Source organism: Sprattus sprattus (assembly GCF_963457725.1).
Source record: "Sprattus sprattus genome assembly, chromosome: 3".
NCBI classification, from domain to species: domain Eukaryota; kingdom Metazoa; phylum Chordata; class Actinopteri; order Clupeiformes; family Clupeidae; genus Sprattus; species Sprattus sprattus.
Genome location: NC_137922.1, coordinates 6,624,642 through 6,645,330, shown reverse-complemented (window position 1 = coordinate 6,645,330; position 20,689 = coordinate 6,624,642). Strand labels below are relative to the sequence as shown.

The window sequence follows — 20,689 nt, the reverse complement described above, 5'->3', positions numbered from 1 at the left end:
TGACTTAACTACAGTATATTAAAAAAACACTGCATCTTACCAAGGCGGAGCAAAGTTAGAAGACACAGGTTTTTTAAGTTCACAAGCTAACCAGATTTAATCAGTGGTTTAGTTGTTTGTGTAGTCTGACATTACGTAAGTTTGTTAACTCGCTAGGTTTAGACAAACTATGAGATGGGTTAATCAGGAATAAATTAAAGGTTTTTTTCATTAAATAAAGTCCATTGAAGTATCTGTTGTTTGCCATTATTGTGTGGTGAACATCACACTGCCCAGGCTGGTTTACTTTGTCACCTCACCTCAATGGCAAATCTATCAGATTTTTCACAAATTAAAATATGGGATACATTTAGAGTAAATTAATCACAAAGCATGTAATGAATACATATTTTTCAAATTGCGTATATGTATTGTCATATAATAATGTATTCTGGGATAAAATCTCATCTGGTGCCCAATTTGAAAAAAGTTCCCCCAGAAGCCTTATTTGAAGCACTTCCATTTCTAATTATGATTAAAACCCCTTTATCAGTTTTCATGCCAGATAAGTGCTTTTATCATAAATTGCACAATCATTATGGAAATGTAAGTTAAACTGCTCCACTTTAAAGTGAAGATGAGCAACTGGCCGATAATGCATGCAGACAACATGCTATTCTACTTCTACTAGACAGTGCAAACACCAGTGACAATCAAGAGCCAATACAAAAAATGCTTCTCACCCCAGAATGTGTCATTAAGGTGACTGCACTGATTCATTATTGTCTTCTCATTGGTCTTCAGGTCTAGATCAAGGAGCCAGAGGATGACGTGTTGGTAGCAAACACACTATGTATGATATGACACAGTGCAGGGTATCATCCTTTAGCAGTGTATGACCTCACCTGTTATGATGTGGATTAGTTTGCTCTTCTCTTCTTTGCAGACGATGAGCTCCGTCTTTAGACCTGGAGGAGTTGGTAGTGGAGTGTGAGCTCATTTGTGGTACCAGTAAAAGCTGATTGATATGCCCAGCATGTGCTGTAGTATATGACGGGGTATATTCCTCACCTCTAATTTCAACATGCAGAACTTGCTTTTCAGTAACCGCCTTATTCGCTATAGCCGTCATTTCTGTTTGCAGGTTAATGATTTTAAGGACTGTAAAAAGATTGGAAGGATGAGTTTGCACAGGATATTTGTGTGGATGTGTATGTGTGCGATGCATAATTTGAATGCCTGTTCATTATTTCATTTCAAAGACTATTGTTTTAATTTTAAAGGCATTTTGTAAAAAATGGCTCCACTAACCACACACTCCCTTCCAAGTAACTGAGAGCAGCCTGGTGACAACATTACGTTAGCAAAACATGTTTTATGCTGATGACAGTAAGCCACAAACCCTTCTCAGCATTCTCCCCCTCCACTGTCTTCAGTTTTGCAATGGCGTCCTGTAGCTGGTGAGTTATCTTCTTAAGTTTCTCCTCCAACGCTGAAATAATCCCAGTGTGATGCAGAAGCAGATAAGAGGAATCAATCAGTTTCAGACATCCTCTTTCAATTTGCTTTGTTTTTTCTTAATGTTTCTTAGTAAGTGTAGACATAATGCACTCTCAATTTATATCTGTAATTACCTGTTATTTTAGCACCATCAGTCTTCTTGTAAGTTGACAGGTCGGTCTGTGATTTTGAGATCTCTAGCGTTAATGTTTCTATCCGTGCAGCTACAGGGTAAGAGGCAACATCAAAATGATTTACTTCGCTCCAGACCACACCCGGTATTTAAATGGAATAATATTGGAAATCAATCAAAACTGTGGACACTGGGCTTTCCCAGCTAAATGAATTGTAGAAATGTGAAATTTTTAAATTCACTGAAATTAATAAGCTCTTGTACATTACACACATGTGACCTGTGATATACAGTTTTGACTTGTTAAGAGGCAGAAAATGCTCTGTGTGTCTAGGATTATACTGATTTGCTATGAACTAAGAGCTAAGAAGAACCCTCAAATAGTTGATACTGTTCCCCAACACTTTCAGATTGGAAAATAATTTAATTCAACAAGATGTGTGTGTCCCCTGACAGCAAATTGGTGAATTAAGACAGAATTTTGTGGATATTGTTGAATTAAAGTTAGGCTTGGTTAAAGCCATAAGTGACATACCCAGTTTATCACACTTGGATCTCTCTACCTCAAGCTGTTTCTCTTTGTCTTCCACTGTCTTCTGAAGGACTGAAACAAACAGAGATTTTCATATTAGACCCTTACTTTGGTAATAGAAAACATGACTAGAAATGTGACTTGTGTGACACACATATTGTGACTTACAAATTCAGTACAGAAATGGCTAGGTACAGTATACTACGCACACAGCTGATTATAATCTGTTATTATGAGTTCTGGATGATTATTTCAGTAGATCAGATGGAACCTAAACTGACTGAGGCAAACCTGAGGCAAATTAGGCTGAGATTGTTGGCAATGGCATCTGTGTGAGTGGTAACAGGTGAGCATCATGTGAAGTCTAATGGATTTCAGGGTGATTAAAATGAATGCATTTGTGATGCATGCTTACCTTCGATCTTCGTTGTATACTCGTGTTTCAGAAATGCTATCTGTTTGGTTAACATAGCCTCAGTTCCCTTCTGGACATAGATTTGTACGACTGAGAGAAAAAAATAAAAATTAGATTGAGATATATTCTAATAAAAAAATAATTAGTTGCTAGTAGGGTTATTTTTCATTCCTAGTTTACTTCCTAGTCAGGCCAAAAAAACAAACAAAAAAATGCATAGAAGATGCAAAGAGAATAGATTTATGATCCCAAACTTATCTAATACAGAATGTATTTAATGCATAACAGATTATAAAAACTAAAATACTGAGGAGTATTTTCACTCACCGAGTTGGTTATTCTCATCAGTCTTGGTCTTCAGCTGACCCATAAGCTTGTCTACCAGTGCCTGAAACTCTGTGTGCAGGAAAAATAACATTTAAAATAAACGTCAAAATCAATTCCAACCTAGCTTTCAAACTGACATAAAATCAGACAAATATTAACATATTAACTTTTCCTTTTAAGAGTTTCACCTATGTCAAAGGCCAGTGTCTGAACAGGATGCTTAAAATAACACTAAGAGACCCTCTTTTCTAGCTTAGGGTTTATGTGGAGCATCAATGCTGATTTCCTCACAATTCCCCTCAAAGATCAATGGGTGAGTGACTGACTCACTCTGTCTATCGATCTTTTGATCTATCTATCTTTCTATCTATCTATCTATCTATCTATCTATCTATCTATCTATCTATCTATCTATCTATCTATCTATCTGACTATCCGTTTTACAACCCCATCTACTGAAGTTGGAAACAATTCTTTCATATTTCCTGCTTCCTGACAGGAACCATAAGAGCACAGGCACTCACCATTCATGCGCTGTAAATGCTTGTGTGTGGTTTCATCAGTCTCCTTGTTTATTTTTTGTATGACTTCTACAATCATTGTGACTGAAAATACAGCAGGAGTGGCACATTACAACTCTCCGTTACAGGACATGTGTGAATATATACTGAGACAATTTTAACATTTTGGCGCTGTATAAATACAATTTAATTTAATATATACAGGCTTTTGTATAATTTTGTGTAAAATTCGTCCAAAATAACTCACTCTCTTTACATCCAGGGACATTGGTCGTTTTTCTCTTCAAATCTTCCAGCTCTTGGAGCTTTTCTTTCAGCAGCTTCTCTAACTCTGAAAGGTAGCATTCCAGTTAAGCCAAGGTTGGATCACTGATGACTTTATGAAGTTAAAGTCAGAACCTATTCATACACTTACCTGCAACGTTGTCAGGCTTGCGAGCAATCCTTGTCCGAAGGTTTTGAATGTCAATCGTCAACTTATTGGTCTGAAATACTACAAACATCAAAGCTATAACACACTTTTCTATCATTTTAGAAAATACATTAAAAAATCATAACACTAAAATGACTTGTCTTGCCTTTCACCATTTCTTCATGACTTACTGAATGAATAGCTGTCGTTGACCTTCTTCATCAGTTCATCTGTTTTTTTCTCAATTTCTAAAAGATTAAAATACCCTTACTATGAGACAAGATTACACAGGTAGGTGTTGACCCATGCAAATCTTTCCAATACACCATGCAAATACATTTGCTTGCAAAGACGAGAAATCCAGACTCCCTCACCATCATATTTGTCTTGTAGTCCAGAGCAATCTTTATTTTCTCTCTCCAGAGCTTAAAGGAGTTAAAAAAAAAAAAAAATGGTAATAATCTGGTTAATCAAATTGAAAAATACATTTTAATAATCTGATTAATTGAATGAAATAATTAATAGCCAGATTAAAATACTACGTTTAAAATTAATTATCTGAATTTGTTCTGTTGTTTTTTCCCCTTTGAAAAGCAGTTCGTTTGAGATCTGTGAAATCTTACCTTTGTTCTTTTCTTCGATATCAGAGCTTTCTTTCCTCAGGATTTCCAGCTGTCTTTCCAACTCTGAGTGGAATTAAACTTAAATTAATTAAACATTAAAAGACTTACAACTCATTTTACCGGATGATTCTGGAAGTTTGGAAACACCACCTTACTTTTCACAGCTATAAAGTACAATGTTTGTGTACATTTGATATGATCGAACTTGTATTAACAATCCCAAAAAACAAGCTAGTTATTTGATATGTTACAGTGATCATGACCTAAGTGGTTATGCTTATTAGGTCTACACAATAAGCAGTGAACCTTTTTGATTTAAGGAACTTACTGGTTATTTTGGAAGCTAACACCTGGTCTTTCTCATAGGTATTAATCTCTGTCTCCTTGAGTTTTGCCAGTAACTCAGTTATGCGGATCACTGAAAGCAATGAAAATATGCCCTGATGAGTTTCATCATGGTAAAAAAGACGGGCTGTTTAAATGTTTCAGGTAATGTAGCTAGTTGGTTGACAATCTATACTCACAAAGTTCTCCATTCGTCTTATCAGTGATCTTCATCTCTTCGGCTTTGTCCTTCTGCTCTCTCTCCTTCACCTCCAGCTGCTTCCTTAGGTCTTATGGAGTGAGACAAAAACGAAAATGCAGCTGTTTAATTACAGGCTGCAGCAACTACTGTATCCTCAGCGTTCAGAATTAGCCTTGCATTTACATTTATGCATTTAAAAGGTTTTTTTATCTGGAGCGACCTGCTGTTCAGATATTGTACCCATTTCAAGTTCAAGTTCAAGTTTATTTATATAGCACATTTCATATTGTATACATAGACACAATGTGCTTTGTGCAGATTTCATGATAATATGTGTTTTCTGGAACCCATAACCTCAGTGTTATGAACCCCTTGCTTTTTCAGTCGTTTCATACAGTCTACCCATTAAAGCTGAAGTCCGTAAAAACAACACTTGTCATTTGAAATTCAGTTACCTTCAATGTGTCCACTTGTTGTAGTTTTTAGATTCTCAATTTTTTTGTTCAGTGTCTCAATTTGACTCTGCAGAACTGTAATCTCTTTCCCTGTGAATTGAATGAGAGGAGGAGTGCAACATGACACCAACACTGAAAACAATAGTGATAATAAAATATCTGTGTCTGTGTGTCTTAGCAAATCCAACCTCACCAGGTCTGTAAAAAGAAGAGCTGGACATAGTTAATATTGATTTGGTTTATTGATATTAATTATGATCAGACTCACCAAGTTTGGAAATGTCTATGTCCTTTTCTGCCACTTCTGACGTCTTAGAGCTGAGCTCTTGCTCCAGTGTTTCCAGTCTGTTGAATAAGCCTGTGACAGATTCATGTTGTTATGGAACAGTATCTTGTCCTCAAGCCAACAGGTAAAGAGTTATCAAAATCGTTCCATTGAAAGACATTGTCTACATTATACTAAGAAAGTCCAGGTCTAAGGTTCCAAAATCAATTAATGGCAGCTGCCAAACAAATATTTTTGCATCAAGTCGCGATTACAAAAGTATTGATTTGTCTATGATCTGATCTGTGTGCCATAAAAAAAACACGCCACATAAGAGTGCATTAAAACACACCTGTGAGTTCCTCTTTATATTTCTCACTGATAATGACTTGCATTCTTTTGATCTTGGTCTGGTCTGTCTGAGCTGCCAAGATAGTCAGCACTGAAAGGAAGTTGGAGGATAATGTGAGGTGCTAAAACAGTTTACACAACTCTATTGTCAATATTCTACATTTAGATTAAAACAGTTGCTGTTGTTCTGTGGATCTTCACACTTTGGGGAAACTGTACATGTCCAATTATATTCATGATAAACTTACATAGCTTGCTGCTGGTGTTGTCCTTAAGGCTAACAATCAGGTGATTCAGTTCATTCTGGAGGTCTGCGGAAAGGCAAACAATGTCACCAAAGCTCCAGATCAAACTTAACAACACAGACTGTGTCAGTCAGGAATAGATTCGGAGGTCATTACCGTAAATGTGGCTCAGGGTAGTCTCGCTCTCAACGCCGGTTTGTAGCTCCCAGATCTCCATCAGAAGTGAGACTATTTTCACTGCTGCAAAATTAAATTCAGTTCTATGTTATTCAGTTCATTTTAATTGAGAAATCATATAGACACAATAGCCATATATCCAAGATTGAAACAAAACTATCACAGACCTTCTTGGGAACCTTCCAAGTCTCCCTCAGTTATCTCTTTAACCTTGTGTTTGAATTCTTTCTCGTTCTCTTTCAGTTGCCAGGTGAGTTCTGTGGGGAGGAAGATCACTGTCAACATGCAGCCTTATCTGAGTGCTTTCTTTCAGCAGCAGTGGTTTTTGAGATGTAATAACTAGGGCCGGGACTTTAACGCGTTAATTAAGATTAATTCATTTCACAAAAATTAACGCGTTAAAAAAATTGACGCATTTTAATCGTATCTATTTTTGCACCGCGGAACGTTTCTCACTGGAGGAGTTTCAGACGGACCGATTATACTGGCGCACCAACTAACGCGCATAAATTCGGTTCAAACAAGTTGAACCTTAGACATACATATATGTCTTATGAGTTGAACAACAAACCACAGTGGCACAGTGAACATGAACAAAGAAGCTGATGAGACCGCGTTGGTTGGCCCAGTGAATGGAACATTTTGTTACAAAAAATTAACGGATGGAGGCGTCGATAAGAACATGGTTCAGTGCAAGCTATGCAACAAGGAATTTGCATATCACCGCAGCACATCGAGTATCACCTCAATGCAAAACATATAGCAGCTAGCGTGGATGTTAAGCCTGACTCCGGGTACAACCAGAGATGTTTTCTAACAGTCAGGGTTTCCAATGTTCTGAATGTACTTTAAAGTATTGTGTTTTACTTAAAAAACCCAAAGTATTATAGTTTACAGAAGGTCTACCTATCTATAGGCTACCTGGATTTCTGAAATGTACTACATTTCTAAATATGGTATTGCTACACTTAATGGCAAAAATTGCACTGGTCTGTTGGACTTGAACAAAAATAAACAATATTTGTGTTGCTTAAGCTTATGTATTCAGTCATTATTCAATGGTATACTAAAAATCCATGTGAAAAAAATTACTTTTCACTGTTCTCAGGTGAAATATTTATTTGCGATTAAAATGCGATTAATTTCGATTAATTAATTACAAAGCCTCTGATTAATTCGATTAATTTTTTTACTCGAGTCCCGGCCCTAGTAATAACGTGACTTTGTCATGAAACATTATCAACCTGGTCACTGAAAATAAAAAACCCACCGGCGATCTTCAAGGCAGATTTTTCAGCGACAATGCTCATCTTGATCTGTTGCATGTTGAAATTGAGTGAAATCAGCTCCAGGACTGAAAAAAGACGGGTAGTCTTAATGAGCTGTCTAACCTTTGTGTTTAAATATGATACAGGTGTTTGTTTGTGTTCGCACATTGTTAGTAAGCATTTAAAATGTATGTGCGTTCTGAGCATCATGCTTCACTCACGTGGCTTCAGGTCACCCGTCACTTTCCGTATTGCCTCTGCCAGTGACTGCTGCAGCACTACAGACAAGTAAAGGCATCACATGAACTTACAGATGGTGACACAATATATATCCATTAAGGTATCCGTTCATCTTCTTTACCAGGCAACCAGACCCTTGTATACTGAACCACACACAAGTTATCACTTTCTGCATCCGATTCATCTTATGTTCATTCATTTTCAGTCTTGTGTGTCTGGAGTAAGGTCCGAGCTACTTGTACATCTACTTAAAGTACCTTCATATCGTCAATTTAAGCTCCAATTTGAAGCAGCTAGAGAAACACAACACACACACACACACACAAATTCCACGACTTGACAAAAGCATTTCAGTTTCCCTCGCACACCCACCCTCCACACACACACACACACACACACACACACACACACTCACACACACACACTCACACACACACACACACACACACACACACACACTCACACACTCACACACACACACACACACACACACACACACACACTCACACACATTCCCATGCTCATATGCTCTTAGGCTTAGGCTTTAGGTGACTGAGATACCCCACCTTTGATTTTATCCAGCAGGCCTGAGCATTCATAAGTCATGTCTTGGAGTTGCTGCTGAAGCCCTGAAGAGGAGTACAAAAGGTGTGTCAGGTATACTCTCAGTTTTTCATGGCTCAGGTGCTGTGGGGATAGAAGTCGGATTCTGGCTCAAAGCTATAATCACCACATGCAGTGCATCAGTAGGCTAGGTTGTAAGGTTTAATGCATTGTCTCAAATTCAATCAAGTAAGTAAGGACAAATAAAACCAAACTGTGCTTACTTTTATTCTTGGCTTCAAGATTTAGGATATCCTTCTCTTTGGCTGTCAGTTGCTTCTGGAGATCTATTTCACACAACAACAAAAAAAAAAATCTTATTATCTATAATAATCCAAACAGACACACACAAACACACACAAATGCAATATACTTGTATGGCTGATTCTACAAAATGGATTCAGGTAGCAGTAGCCTCTTTTGAGGATAAGAACCAAACCATGAATGAATACAAATGTTTAACAGTAATGTATATGGACAGAAAACTCAATCAAAAAACCTTTATTGTGGTGCTAAGGAAACCTGAAGACTGGCACAGAAAATAAGTTAGAGAAAGTCTACATACCATCAAAAATGGTTTCTGTTCCATAGCATTCAGCTGTTTGCACCTCGCTGATCTGGAACTGGTGTGTGATAACCTTCACAACTGAAAGGATGAAAAAATGTTGTAATGAAATATTTGCCAGACTTAGATTCAGACTCTTCTCATGTATAATTACAGTTTTTTCAAATAATTTTACCTCTTGTATAAATACCACAAACACTTTTCCCAAACACTTACCACAGAAGGCTTTAGAGACACACACTTCCGCATATCAGTTAACACAACTCATGCTGCCGCAACATTAGCACATGTTCCCTCTCAGAGTACAATGACCTAAAAAACACTAACAACTTAAAGCATTGCCAGTTGCATATATAACATGTTGCCGTGTCCTCCAGTTCGGCATAGATTAGTGTAGTGTTGCATTGACAAAAGAGAAAAAACACACCCAGACAAACACTTCTTTGGACTACAGTAATAAAGTTTGTAATTTTACAGTAAACAAATAATTCTAAAATGCTGCAATATGTTTCATTACAGCCATATGCTAAAATTGCACGTGTTACTGCACTAAATAGGCTTACTACATTACAATAAAAAGGTATGAATATGCTATGCATTTCCAATGCGGTAAATTACATACATCAACACAAGTTAGAGTCTACCAAAGTACTGTAATACCACTAGAAGTCTGCTGTAGCCCTACAGTAATGCTGATCCGATCTGTTCTCTGCATTTGGTGTCAAACTTGTACATGTTTGAACTTCGCATTTACGGTAACATTCTCCTTTGCATTGCATCTTGGAAATACGTCAATCCAAGCCAAGTATCTAAAGACAGTGTTCATATGTCGGTTTGCCTCTCACAATAGATGTCACAATTGAGTGTGGCAAAATTACTGTAATTGCATTTTTTTTCAATCACTGTCTTTCACTAGTAGCCTATGACTTACATATAGAGCAGGTCTGTTATAGTGGAAGCAACTATTCAGGAACAGTTACATCTATGTTTGCCTTCTGTAGACTCTATTTCTATTAGAGATAGTAAGAAGTCTGCAAGCCAAAAAAACTAAATTATCTAAATAAACTTTCTGCTAAAATAAGAATCATTTTTCTTATTCAAGCATATAACTTTATATGTCTGTACAAATACAGCATCTTTTCATCTACAGTGATCTAAATTACTGTAAGTTAGGTTTTGAACTGAAATGTAAATGTTTTGAACAGAGTATCTAAACATCGTCAAAAAAATGCTGTCGTTGCACAGCGTTCTTCTGGTAGTGATCATTGACAGGTACAGCTATCCATGAATACTTTAAGAAGGTGTCATTGACTGCATTTGTATCTTAGCATAATGATGTATCCACAGTTTGGTTCACAGGGTCTACTGGTATGATAGATGTGTTAATTGTTTTGGGAATGTGTACATGGTATTGATACAAGAGTTAAAATGATTGGAAAAAAATGTAACACAAAAACTCACTGATATCATAGTCAGTCCTTTGGACCTCCTGGAGCTCCGTGACTTTTTCCTTTAACAAGTCCTTCTTGTTCTGTATGGCCCTCTCCATCTCTGATAGACACAATACACAAAATAAAATCAAAATGTTAAGTTTAGATAGTTCACAAGGTGTTTCGCCTAAATTACAATTGACATGTGTTAAACTGAAGGTGAGTTATTAAAAACACAGGCTGGTCTAATTGTACCTTTGATCTGGGCAGCTATTTTCTTCTGTTGGGCTTCTATGTTGCTCTCTATCACACGCACCTCTTTCTCGATTATAATAGTTTGTGCAGCTGACAAAAGAAAAAGAACAAAATCTTTCAATGAAAATGACAATTCAATGCAGCTGACTTGAACTGCCTTTATCTTGGCTTTGGCCCAGATCTGGTGGTAGTCATCTGCTGACTGATAGGCTGCTCCTTTACTTACATGCAGAGGATTGAGAGGATTCACGCAGGTGTTTCAGCTCACTGTTTTTCTCTCTCAGCAGTTTTTGAAGTTCTGTTTTTACACACACACAAGCACACACACACACACACACACACACACACACACACACACACACACACACACACACACACATACATACACATGTGCGCGCACACACACACACACACACACACACACACACACACAAACACACAATATTAGTTATACATAGGAAAATATGTTGAATTCCTCATACTGTCGGTTGGGGACTTCCCACAGCAGCCAAACCTGTCACAGTAGCCCCGGATACATGTGTCAATTTAACCCACTCAATTTAACCCAAATCGCGTTTAAGCCGGTAAAAGCTCGTAACTCGCTTATAATTGCCTCATGTAGCTCATGCCTAAATTTAACTGTTTCATTTTTTCCGGCTTAGTCTGAGCCTTTCGAGAGAGGTGGCCTACGCCGATCGGTGAGCTCAAACAAGGCGGGTCAAACTAGGCCGGTGTAACAAGGGGCTAGTGGTGACAGGGAAGCCACTCAAAGGGAGTGTTATGCGCATGCGTGACTGTGTGGAGATGCCCCAACTTCCATCCCCATACACCGGAGATAGCCTGAAGGCTTTCAAGAGTACAGATGCATATGCAGTTGCAGGATGGGTGAACGACACCAATAAATGGCATCTGGAGGCAAAACAAATGTATGGACATCTAAGTTATTCAAGCTATTATTTTAGTGATTGTTAAGAGTGCCAATGTGGGCTAGCTAGGTGTAGCTACAGCCTTTAGTAAGATTCGCTAGCAGTTCGCTTACTATTAGCACTCTAGCTTAGTCAGGAGAGTTTAGCTCTGATAAGGCACAGCAATTGTGGCAATTAATGGCATCTGGAGGCCAGGGATTCAAATTAACGTCGTCCCGTCGTCCCGGGGCCGTATTAAATTGTCATTGGGACGATCAACAATTTAATTTGGGACGACGTCGGGACGGCAAGAATTTCAGCCCATTTTTTATTGCACTTGCAACTCATTTAAACGGAAAAGAAACGCAATTTCAATGTCCTTGAATGAAGACATTAGACACTGACAATAAATCTGACTTGACTTGAAATGGACTCGCGCCTCACGTTTGTGTTCTATTAGTGACAACAGTGGCGGTCCGTGCATTTCACGACTAGGCATTCAGCGATGTCCTACACGATGTTAAACTGAGTGAATCCACCTCTTAATACCATCATTATGACGCCATGGCTCTCGAACTATATATTTATACAGAAAGGCAGTATAAGTGAGCATTGCATCACCTGCATTTCAAATCAATACACCCGTATTAACAACACATTAAGAGTAGTAAACTCTCAGTTATATGATCGCTTGGATATTACTGTCACAACTTAAAAATAAAAGGCGATTTTCAGGGATTAGTCTACAAAGTTTTATTTAGTCCACCGAAAGTAGCCTATGTGAGCTTTAACAAGTATGTCCACTAATTTTCGCATTGTCCCACCTGCAAAGCAGTTTCATTAAACTTCCTAGCCTCACGATATCCAGTTTTTCTTGAAAATGGCGTTGTAATTGTATCAAAAACTGGAATTATCAAGTTGGTGTAAACTAGTTTATTTGAGTTGGTTAATGTAATTATATTTAGTCTTACCAATTGAAACAACTAGCATAATAAGCATTGCAACCGATGTACGTCGTTTTCACATTAGCCAACTAAACTGAGCACTGAAGCACTGCACCGGTCTGCCTCAGTATCCAATCAAAGGTTTACGTGCCACGTTCAATTCTGAAGGCCTCAGGGAAGATTTCTATTAGCCTGGTAACACATGATAGCTGAAATATGATTGGATGAAAGCTCTAACATAAATAAACAACGCTGAAAGCTATGAAATCAAGAGAATGGACTATGGGGAATAATTTAATACATATTTATGAAAAGAAAATATTAAAATTAAATTAAATTAAATTAAATTAAATTAAATTAAATTAAATTAAATTAAATTAAATTAAAAAGGAAGTTCCTTCCTGAGTGGAAAAAGACATATTCTTGTATTAAATGGGATGCAGGAATAGGAATGTCATCTCAGTTTTAAGAAATGACCCAAACCAATTGAGAGAGTTTTAATAAACAGTTTTGGATTTTAAATCTATTGCCAGCAGCAGTTTTTATTCTTGTATAATCTTAATGGAATTCATTGTTTGAATTAATTTGCAGCGAATTTAGTTTTTTTTTTTCCCATAAAATTCGGGACGGTTCCGGGACGTTTCGGGACGGTTGAAAATGATTTTCGGGACGGTTCCGGGACGGTGGTGAAAAAAGTTAATTTTAATCCCTGCTGGAGGCCAAACACATGTATGTCATCACAGGACAAGTAAGTTACTCAAACAGCGGTTATCAACCGATTTATTTTAGTGGTGGTTAAGAGTGCCAATGGGGGCTAGCTAGGTCTAGCTAAAGCCTTTAGTAAAGTTTGTTAGTAGCGGGCTTACTATTAGCACAGCTTAGTCAGGAGAGTTTAGCTCTGATAAGGCACAGCAATTGTTCACGATTGTATCAACGTGCTGCATTTCACTTAACATGTCAGTCATTCCCAGGCTCTGAACTAAGGTGACCAGATTTCTGAGACAAAATCCGGGGACAATTTCAGTTCAAATACGTTAACACCTCCAAAACATGTAATGTTTTTGTCTTTGTAAGCGAAAAACGGGGACACTGTCTGGGCCCTTATTCATAAAGCAGTTTATCTTACCCTTGTTCTTGTAAATCGCAAGGGAGGTGTCAAACAAAAAGTATTTAAACTAATCACAAAGTGGCTGAAATTAAGAGTAGTAAAGGTAACAACCTTTAGCCAGATAATTAGAACCAATTTCAGTGATAAGAACTTAGTTGACGTCAAGCTTCCTTGCAGTAGGCCTAACTTCTGTGATTGGCTGATAAGTGACTGGTCTGCACAGATGGGTGTCAGGTGTATGTTTTTCCAGCATGGAAATGCAACTAAAGGCAGTGTATTCCTATATTCTGTGTAAAAAACAGCTGGAACGATGAACATACAGATCAGGCCCATAGACTCCAGGATCTTTGGAATAGTTTTTTTTTAGGTATTACTATAGCAAAAGTGATTTAAGAAACAAACAAACAAAAAATATTCAAAATACAATTTCAGTAGAAAAAAAAAAAAAAAATCCATGCAATGTGAAGGTGAGGGAGGAAGATCTGAATAATCTAAATAATAACAAGTTCTGTGGCTAGCAGTTGACATCTTTGTTAATACAGAATATGTGAAGTTAATGAATTTTAGTTTTAGTTTTTAGGTAATGTAGGCCTACCCTTATTCTAGGCTACATGAAAATCTATGTATCCTAAGCACATGACTCATATTATAGCACATTAAACCCCCTGCTTAAAATTGAACTGGTGAGACTGTTTTTGCTTCCTCATCTTGAACGCAACCCACTGCTATAACATCAGCAGTTTTACTAAACTTGACAAAGAAAAAAAAATTGTCTTCCGATTTTTTTGTGTAATGTTATAGTGATAAAATAGACATCTGACAGCCTGGCACAGGACTATTTGAAAACGTATATAATATAAAACGAAAACATTCGTGTTCAACGAGGTTGTTTCTAAAGATTCTACAGTGCTGCATATTCCACCGATTAAAACACTAAAAAGACGGGCATTCTAGATCTTTGAGCTACGAGCTAGAGCTTGCTGCCCTGGCTGCTGGCTGGCATGCTTGAGCCCGTGGCGTGTAGGCTACGCAACTAAACGTTTGGTCATTGTTTTCTTTCTTTCTTTTTAATTTTTTTCCCGGGTCTGTCTGTGAAAATCGGGGACATTTCCGGGGACAGCTCCTGCCGGGGACAGGCCACCAAAAACGGGGACTGTCCCCGGAAACCGGGGACGTCTGGTCACCTTACTCTGAACACAAAATCAACATCTCCATGGATAGTGGTGCAGTGTTGACTGCACAATCGGGAGTTAGCTTTTAGCTAGTAGTTGTCTCTTATAATTTGCAGCCAACCATTTATAGCTAACCATTAATTCCGCCGATCTAAATCTTTTGGTATACAATTCAATTGTTTGATTGGGTTATTTTCTATGTTGTTTGAGTGCTCCTGGGTACTGTTCGGCGACGCTCTCTAAGCGGTTTAGCAAGCTAGATTCCAGGCTAAAAAAAGAGAACGCCCTTTTATCGGGTTCGGCGAAGCAACTTCTGATAAATTACCATAGTAACATATCACTTAGCACTAACCTGCTCCAGAGCAGGCTATACTAAGTTTAGCTGGCAAAACTTGCCACAACCCTGGCAAAAGGAGGGATCCCATTGACCAAGGACTAAAAGGAGTCTTATTAGATAGTTTGATTAGCGTAGGGAGAGAGTTCTTTGCGATCCGCCAAGATCCATTTTCCCTTTTTTGTGGGTGGTAGTCTACGTTTTTGTAATGTCGGCGATGCGGAGAACAAAGCACTCATAATTATATGACAGTGTTATATTGACAGGAACCCATCTCCCTTACGGAGATATTGGCGAAAGTTGCTTAAGATCTTGATTTTATGTCCCTTCTACAGTCACGATGTTATTAACCATACGTCATCAACAAATGCAACTTACATCATTGCAAACGTATAGTTTTGCAAACGTGTCTAGTTTTTGTGCAGTAGTGAATAAAGTCTACCTCAGTCTACTTCACAGCATATCATTTTTGTAGAAAAGGTGGATGCATGATAAGAGAGAAATACACACAATATATTTTCATTGCTTCAATTTATTGAATTTCTTATTAATACATTTACATTTAGTCATTTCGCAGACGGTTTTATTCAAAGCGATTTACAAGGAGATGTAAAACTACAATTACTACGGAGGCAAAGGGGGTCGAACCAGCGATCTGTTGCATGCAATCCATGAGCTCTAACCGCTGCACCAAAGTCACATATTTGACACCGGAAAAGATATCACGTCTTACACAGCCTATAGACAGTTTCTTATATTGCTGTCGCGGCCGCAGCAGTGTTGAATTTTGACATGATTATGGTCTTGAATTCTTCTTAACGCGTTCATGGTCATATCCTGCCTTAGCGGAGAAGAAAATTAGTCTTTTTCTTTGAGTTTAGACTATTGTAACGTTGAAAAAAATCATGGTTTTGGTGATCGACTTTTCCTGCCTTTTGAAGTAGGACGCGCACGCGCAATTTAGTTGACGAGTTTAGCCTGGGATAAAATAACTTCACTTATAAATAATTTAGCGCACGTCGCCAGACCGGCTTGGCCTGTTCTCATTAAGCGAGCTATATTATCTCATGTCGCAAGCTAAATTAATTATCCTAGCTTCAGTTGTACGCCGAACAGGGCCCTGCATTGCATTGCTTGGAAGCTAATGCATCAACTGTCACATTTGCTGCACTGGTCAGAATTCAGTAAAAGACGGAGAAAACACAGTTTTTCTACCGTTGTTGAAACACATACGACTCGTTTTCTTTCCGTCTGAGAGTGATTATTCAAAGAAAATGTTAAGAACTATCTAGAAAAAGGGGACTTTTAGCCACTACACTGCCTGTGCACCATGCGGATCCACGTTGATGTTGTTAGTAAACAAACAAGGTGTGAGCACATCTCCGTCGTCTTTGCACATGCCCAAGGCAAGGTAAGAGGCTTAAATTTAGGTCCATGTATACACGTACCGACAAGAGCTGTTTCCCTTAAAAAGTTTCACACCTACTCGCGAAAACGATTCCGTGATTTGGGTTAAATTGGGTGGGTTAAATTGACACATGTATACGGGCCTAGTAAGTACTCAAGCCGAAGTAACCTAAGAACTAGTACACCAGGGCGCCCCAGGATTACAAATCCAGATTAGGTTACGGGAATGAAATGGAATACAAACTTTTAGGCACCTACACATCTCTTCAGGCCTCTTCACTTAATACTGGTTCATTCACATTCACTTTCTCCAAGTAGTTTGAGAGTACCTCAGCCATAACCCACTGGCTCACTTTTTCAGGAACCTTAGACAACTTCTTTAAACGATTGTCCTCGAAAACCAAAATCCAACAGAAACATTGATTTAGCTACACAACCTCTAACACCTTTCTTCACTGGTCTTGTGTGTACTTGTTCCCTCATTTCTGCTACTAGTTCAGGATACTTTAGCCTCCTCCTCTCAAAAGCTTCCTCAATCACATCTTCAGAGGGAATCATTAATTCAATAAAGTAAACAGTGTGCTCACACTCGGAGTACAACACAGTGTGGAACTTGAAGTTGCCTTTCGAACTCAGCCAGCCATCTCCATTCCTGCCCTTTGCCAGTGCTGTTTGTACGTGCTTGATGTCCACTTTCCTGCCCCTCTAGCACAAAACAAATTCTCCTAAGTTCACCTCAACTCGTTTATTCTCAAACAAACACACTAATGATTTAGAAACCTGATCATGTCTCCACGGCAGCGACCCTGGGTCAAGAGTTTCAGAGTTTTACAACCAGACAGAATATGTTTCAATGAGCCAACATCCACACACAATTTGCGGCTTCTGTCTTCACACACCCACTGAGGTTCTGTTGAGTGGGGAGGACATCCTAAGGGCTCAGATACACATACGCGTTTTTGTAAAAACGCGACGCTAGGAAATGCATTGATTCCTATGGTACGGGGCGCTTTGCGTGAAAGCGCGCCGTACCATAGGAATCAATGTATTTCCTAGCGTCGCGTTTTTACAAAAACGCGTATGTGTATCTGAGCCCTTAGTGGCTCTGTCGTTTCATGCAATTAGCATCCATAGCCCAAAATTCCCTCCACCTTGCTCCCTTTTATGAATTATGCTAGTTCATTCATTCATAGCTGTTCATCTAGTTTCCTCTTCTTGCTCATGAACAAAGCTGGTAACTATCAGCCTCCTCTGACAATGTAGCCTTACCCCATGCTTTCCAAATGTCACCTAACCCAAACCCTGCTCTTCCACTCTGTACCTGCCCAATAATATCCCTATGCTGTATTACACCTTGTGCATGTTGAACTGTTTCTCGTGGATTCCACCTCTTTCATGTTCACCATTGGGGCTGAATCCCTTCACTGAGATAAAGTCATCTCCATTCTCCAGGCTAAACTTTTGACCTCCAACATCAAGATGGTCATTGGTAACTCCAAAGTTCCTTTCCCGTACAGTGCTAAAGTACTTAGACAACGTGGCACCCAAGACATTTCCTAGCTGCCTTATTCATGATTCTCTCAAATTTCTTCACCTCTGAAATAGCAACTTCTCACACAGTCAAAAGCCACCTTCTGGGTAGTAAAAGCCCAAACTACAAGCACCACAATTTCAATATACCAGAGAAGGTAAATTGCCTGGTAAGACACACTTTTCACACTGGCGCTGTCAAGCTAAGAAGGCACCGGATGCCTAATAGAGCCCGGGTGACGTAATGTTGACTCTTGAGTGACAGTTTCTATGCCAACGTTAGCATTACGTAACCCGGTCACGCGTACCCCTGCTGCTTATTAGCTTTAAGTCTCAAGAGTCGTTCGAAAGCCATCAGCTACTTTTTAGTCGCTTAATATTGTGCCTAAACGGACACTACGCATCTGGACACTTTTTAGCTATCAGTCAGAGAGTCTCAAGAGTTGTTCGAAAGCCATCAGGTACTTTTTAGCCGCTTAATATTGGCTGCCGGTCTTTTGTAAGTAAGCACTCATCAACAGGTTTTGCCGCTAGCATCTATATTGCTAATAGCAATTCCTCCTTTTGTGCGACAATATTAAGCGACTAAAAAGTAGCTGATAGCTTTCGAACAACTCTTGAGACTCTCTGACTGATAGCCAAAAAGTGTCGGGGTACATAGTGTCCGTTTAGGCACAATATTAAGCGACTAAAAAGTTTTAGCTACACCTGCCTGATGGTATTCTGTAAGTTAGCAATGTCCGCTAGCATATCAAAGCTAGCAATCCCCCGTTGTTCTTTAGTAAAATGTTGTGCAAACAATGCCCTGTTTTGTTCAAATGTAATTGTGGGTGCCGTCAGATATGTCTTAAAATCACAACACATTAAGGAGTTTCTTAATTTAAGCACAACAACAGATGAATAGCTTCAAGCTAACAAGATAGCTCGTTACACTAGCACGAGCTAGCTAGCTGATGGAATATGCTTACTTTGATACATACATTTGATTTATATAGGTATGATGACAAAATTTTCAAACACCCCTAAACTCAAAATAGATGACTAGACAGAGCCAGACATCCCCTTTACAATGACACCTGGATTGTGAAAATCAGTTGAGGATTGAGAGAGTTATGGTATTTGTAATATCACCGATTATATCAAAATATTATACATTACTTACAATGGAAGTCATGTGACCGAAAACGCTTATTATTCACATGTTTTTGCTTGTAACTTCCTCATTTTATCAGATATTTGCATGAAATTTGAACAGAAGGTAGACTTTTGTTAGTTCTTTCAAGTGAAACCATGAACATTTAGTTGGAATGGGCATCAGACCCATGGTACCTCACTGAAAACAACTATAATTAATAAGCGGCCATTCATATTCACGAACGACGCCTGCTGCAGTGCATCTGACAGGACGTTCGCTAATCTACTCATCACAATTGACTAACAATGACTAACAATTTTCCGCGATTTAGTTTAATACTTTCTCGACCATGGATTTCGATGAAATTTCGTATGTACCAAGATAAGAAGTATATATTCAAGTCCACCTATCTTTCATCAGTGTCCAAGGCTTTAGATGAAGTCCGCTGACCGGTTGAAAGCCACTCAAATTTTCAGAGAGTTGCGGTGAACTGAAATCACCTCAGGGCTGAAAGCTCGAAATGTCTAACGATTACAGTGGTTGTACTCGATGTAAATACTGACGTATTCAGGACAAACATACTCTCACCAGGCGGCGAGGAGTGAATTTTGTATGACACATATTGACAGTATTAACGCAGAGTGGATCATGTTTTTGAGACAACAACCGCTCGCGGCGAACATTCTATGTCAACATACCTAATTTATATAAACTAGCGAATCAACAACTTTCCTACCAAAGTCAAACATCAAGTACATGGTTGTTTTGGTTGGTTTATTGTAGGTCAAATACAAGCAAGCCGGTCTCAGGTAGCGAAGTTCAATGCAATATGCTCTGAAGTAAATCGCGTTATGAGCGATAAAGAGCTCGGGTGACGTATTGGCGTTGGCATAGCAACTGTCACTCAAGAGTCGTTCGAAAGTCAACATTACATCACCCGGGCTCGTTTAGGCATCCGGTGCCTTTTTAGCTTGACAGCACCATACAATTACATAGTTTTATCCCTCTTGAACCACAATAGTAATAGTGACTTACCAATTGAGAATTACGAACAGATCTCACAAAATTGTAGACTATTTAAAAGATCAGTTTTGGCCATCACTTGCGACAGTGAACACAATAAAGATCTTCTCAGGAGAACAGAAAGGCGGTACTCACCAGCAACTTTATCCTTAGACTGTTGTTTTAATGTTTGTATCCTGATGTACGTTTGCAGAATATCATCTTGCACTGTGATGATCTGTGTAACTGAAGCCAAAAGACAAACGTTGACTTTGTTGAAAAGAAAGATTCTGAGTGTAACAATTTGAGTTTAACAATAGCCAGCCAGCA

At 38.6% G+C, this 20,689-nt stretch overlaps 1 protein-coding gene across 1 annotated transcript in view; it reads right to left on the bottom strand.

Annotated features, from left to right (window-relative positions):
- The window catches only part of LOC308362602 (uncharacterized protein), a gene marked incomplete at both ends in the record, with an annotated part of 56,424 nt that overhangs the window by 20,130 nt on the left and 15,605 nt on the right, over positions 1-20,689 (bottom strand). The window contains 31 exons of the mRNA XM_080835334.1: positions 723-785; positions 885-947; positions 1,051-1,140; positions 1,382-1,471; positions 1,614-1,703; positions 2,148-2,216; positions 2,560-2,649; positions 2,887-2,955; positions 3,411-3,491; positions 3,655-3,738; positions 3,823-3,900; positions 4,011-4,067; positions 4,194-4,244; positions 4,443-4,505; positions 4,771-4,860; positions 4,967-5,056; positions 5,424-5,513; positions 5,692-5,781; positions 6,041-6,130; positions 6,288-6,350; positions 6,441-6,524; positions 6,629-6,718; positions 7,732-7,815; positions 7,951-8,007; positions 8,536-8,598; positions 8,797-8,859; positions 9,138-9,218; positions 10,599-10,688; positions 10,823-10,912; positions 11,049-11,120; positions 20,516-20,605. Coding sequence (XP_080691460.1) covers positions 723-785; positions 885-947; positions 1,051-1,140; positions 1,382-1,471; positions 1,614-1,703; positions 2,148-2,216; positions 2,560-2,649; positions 2,887-2,955; positions 3,411-3,491; positions 3,655-3,738; positions 3,823-3,900; positions 4,011-4,067; positions 4,194-4,244; positions 4,443-4,505; positions 4,771-4,860; positions 4,967-5,056; positions 5,424-5,513; positions 5,692-5,781; positions 6,041-6,130; positions 6,288-6,350; positions 6,441-6,524; positions 6,629-6,718; positions 7,732-7,815; positions 7,951-8,007; positions 8,536-8,598; positions 8,797-8,859; positions 9,138-9,218; positions 10,599-10,688; positions 10,823-10,912; positions 11,049-11,120; positions 20,516-20,605 — 2,415 coding nt within the window. The remainder of the gene's footprint in view (positions 1-722; positions 786-884; positions 948-1,050; positions 1,141-1,381; positions 1,472-1,613; positions 1,704-2,147; positions 2,217-2,559; positions 2,650-2,886; positions 2,956-3,410; positions 3,492-3,654; positions 3,739-3,822; positions 3,901-4,010; positions 4,068-4,193; positions 4,245-4,442; positions 4,506-4,770; positions 4,861-4,966; positions 5,057-5,423; positions 5,514-5,691; positions 5,782-6,040; positions 6,131-6,287; positions 6,351-6,440; positions 6,525-6,628; positions 6,719-7,731; positions 7,816-7,950; positions 8,008-8,535; positions 8,599-8,796; positions 8,860-9,137; positions 9,219-10,598; positions 10,689-10,822; positions 10,913-11,048; positions 11,121-20,515; positions 20,606-20,689) is intronic.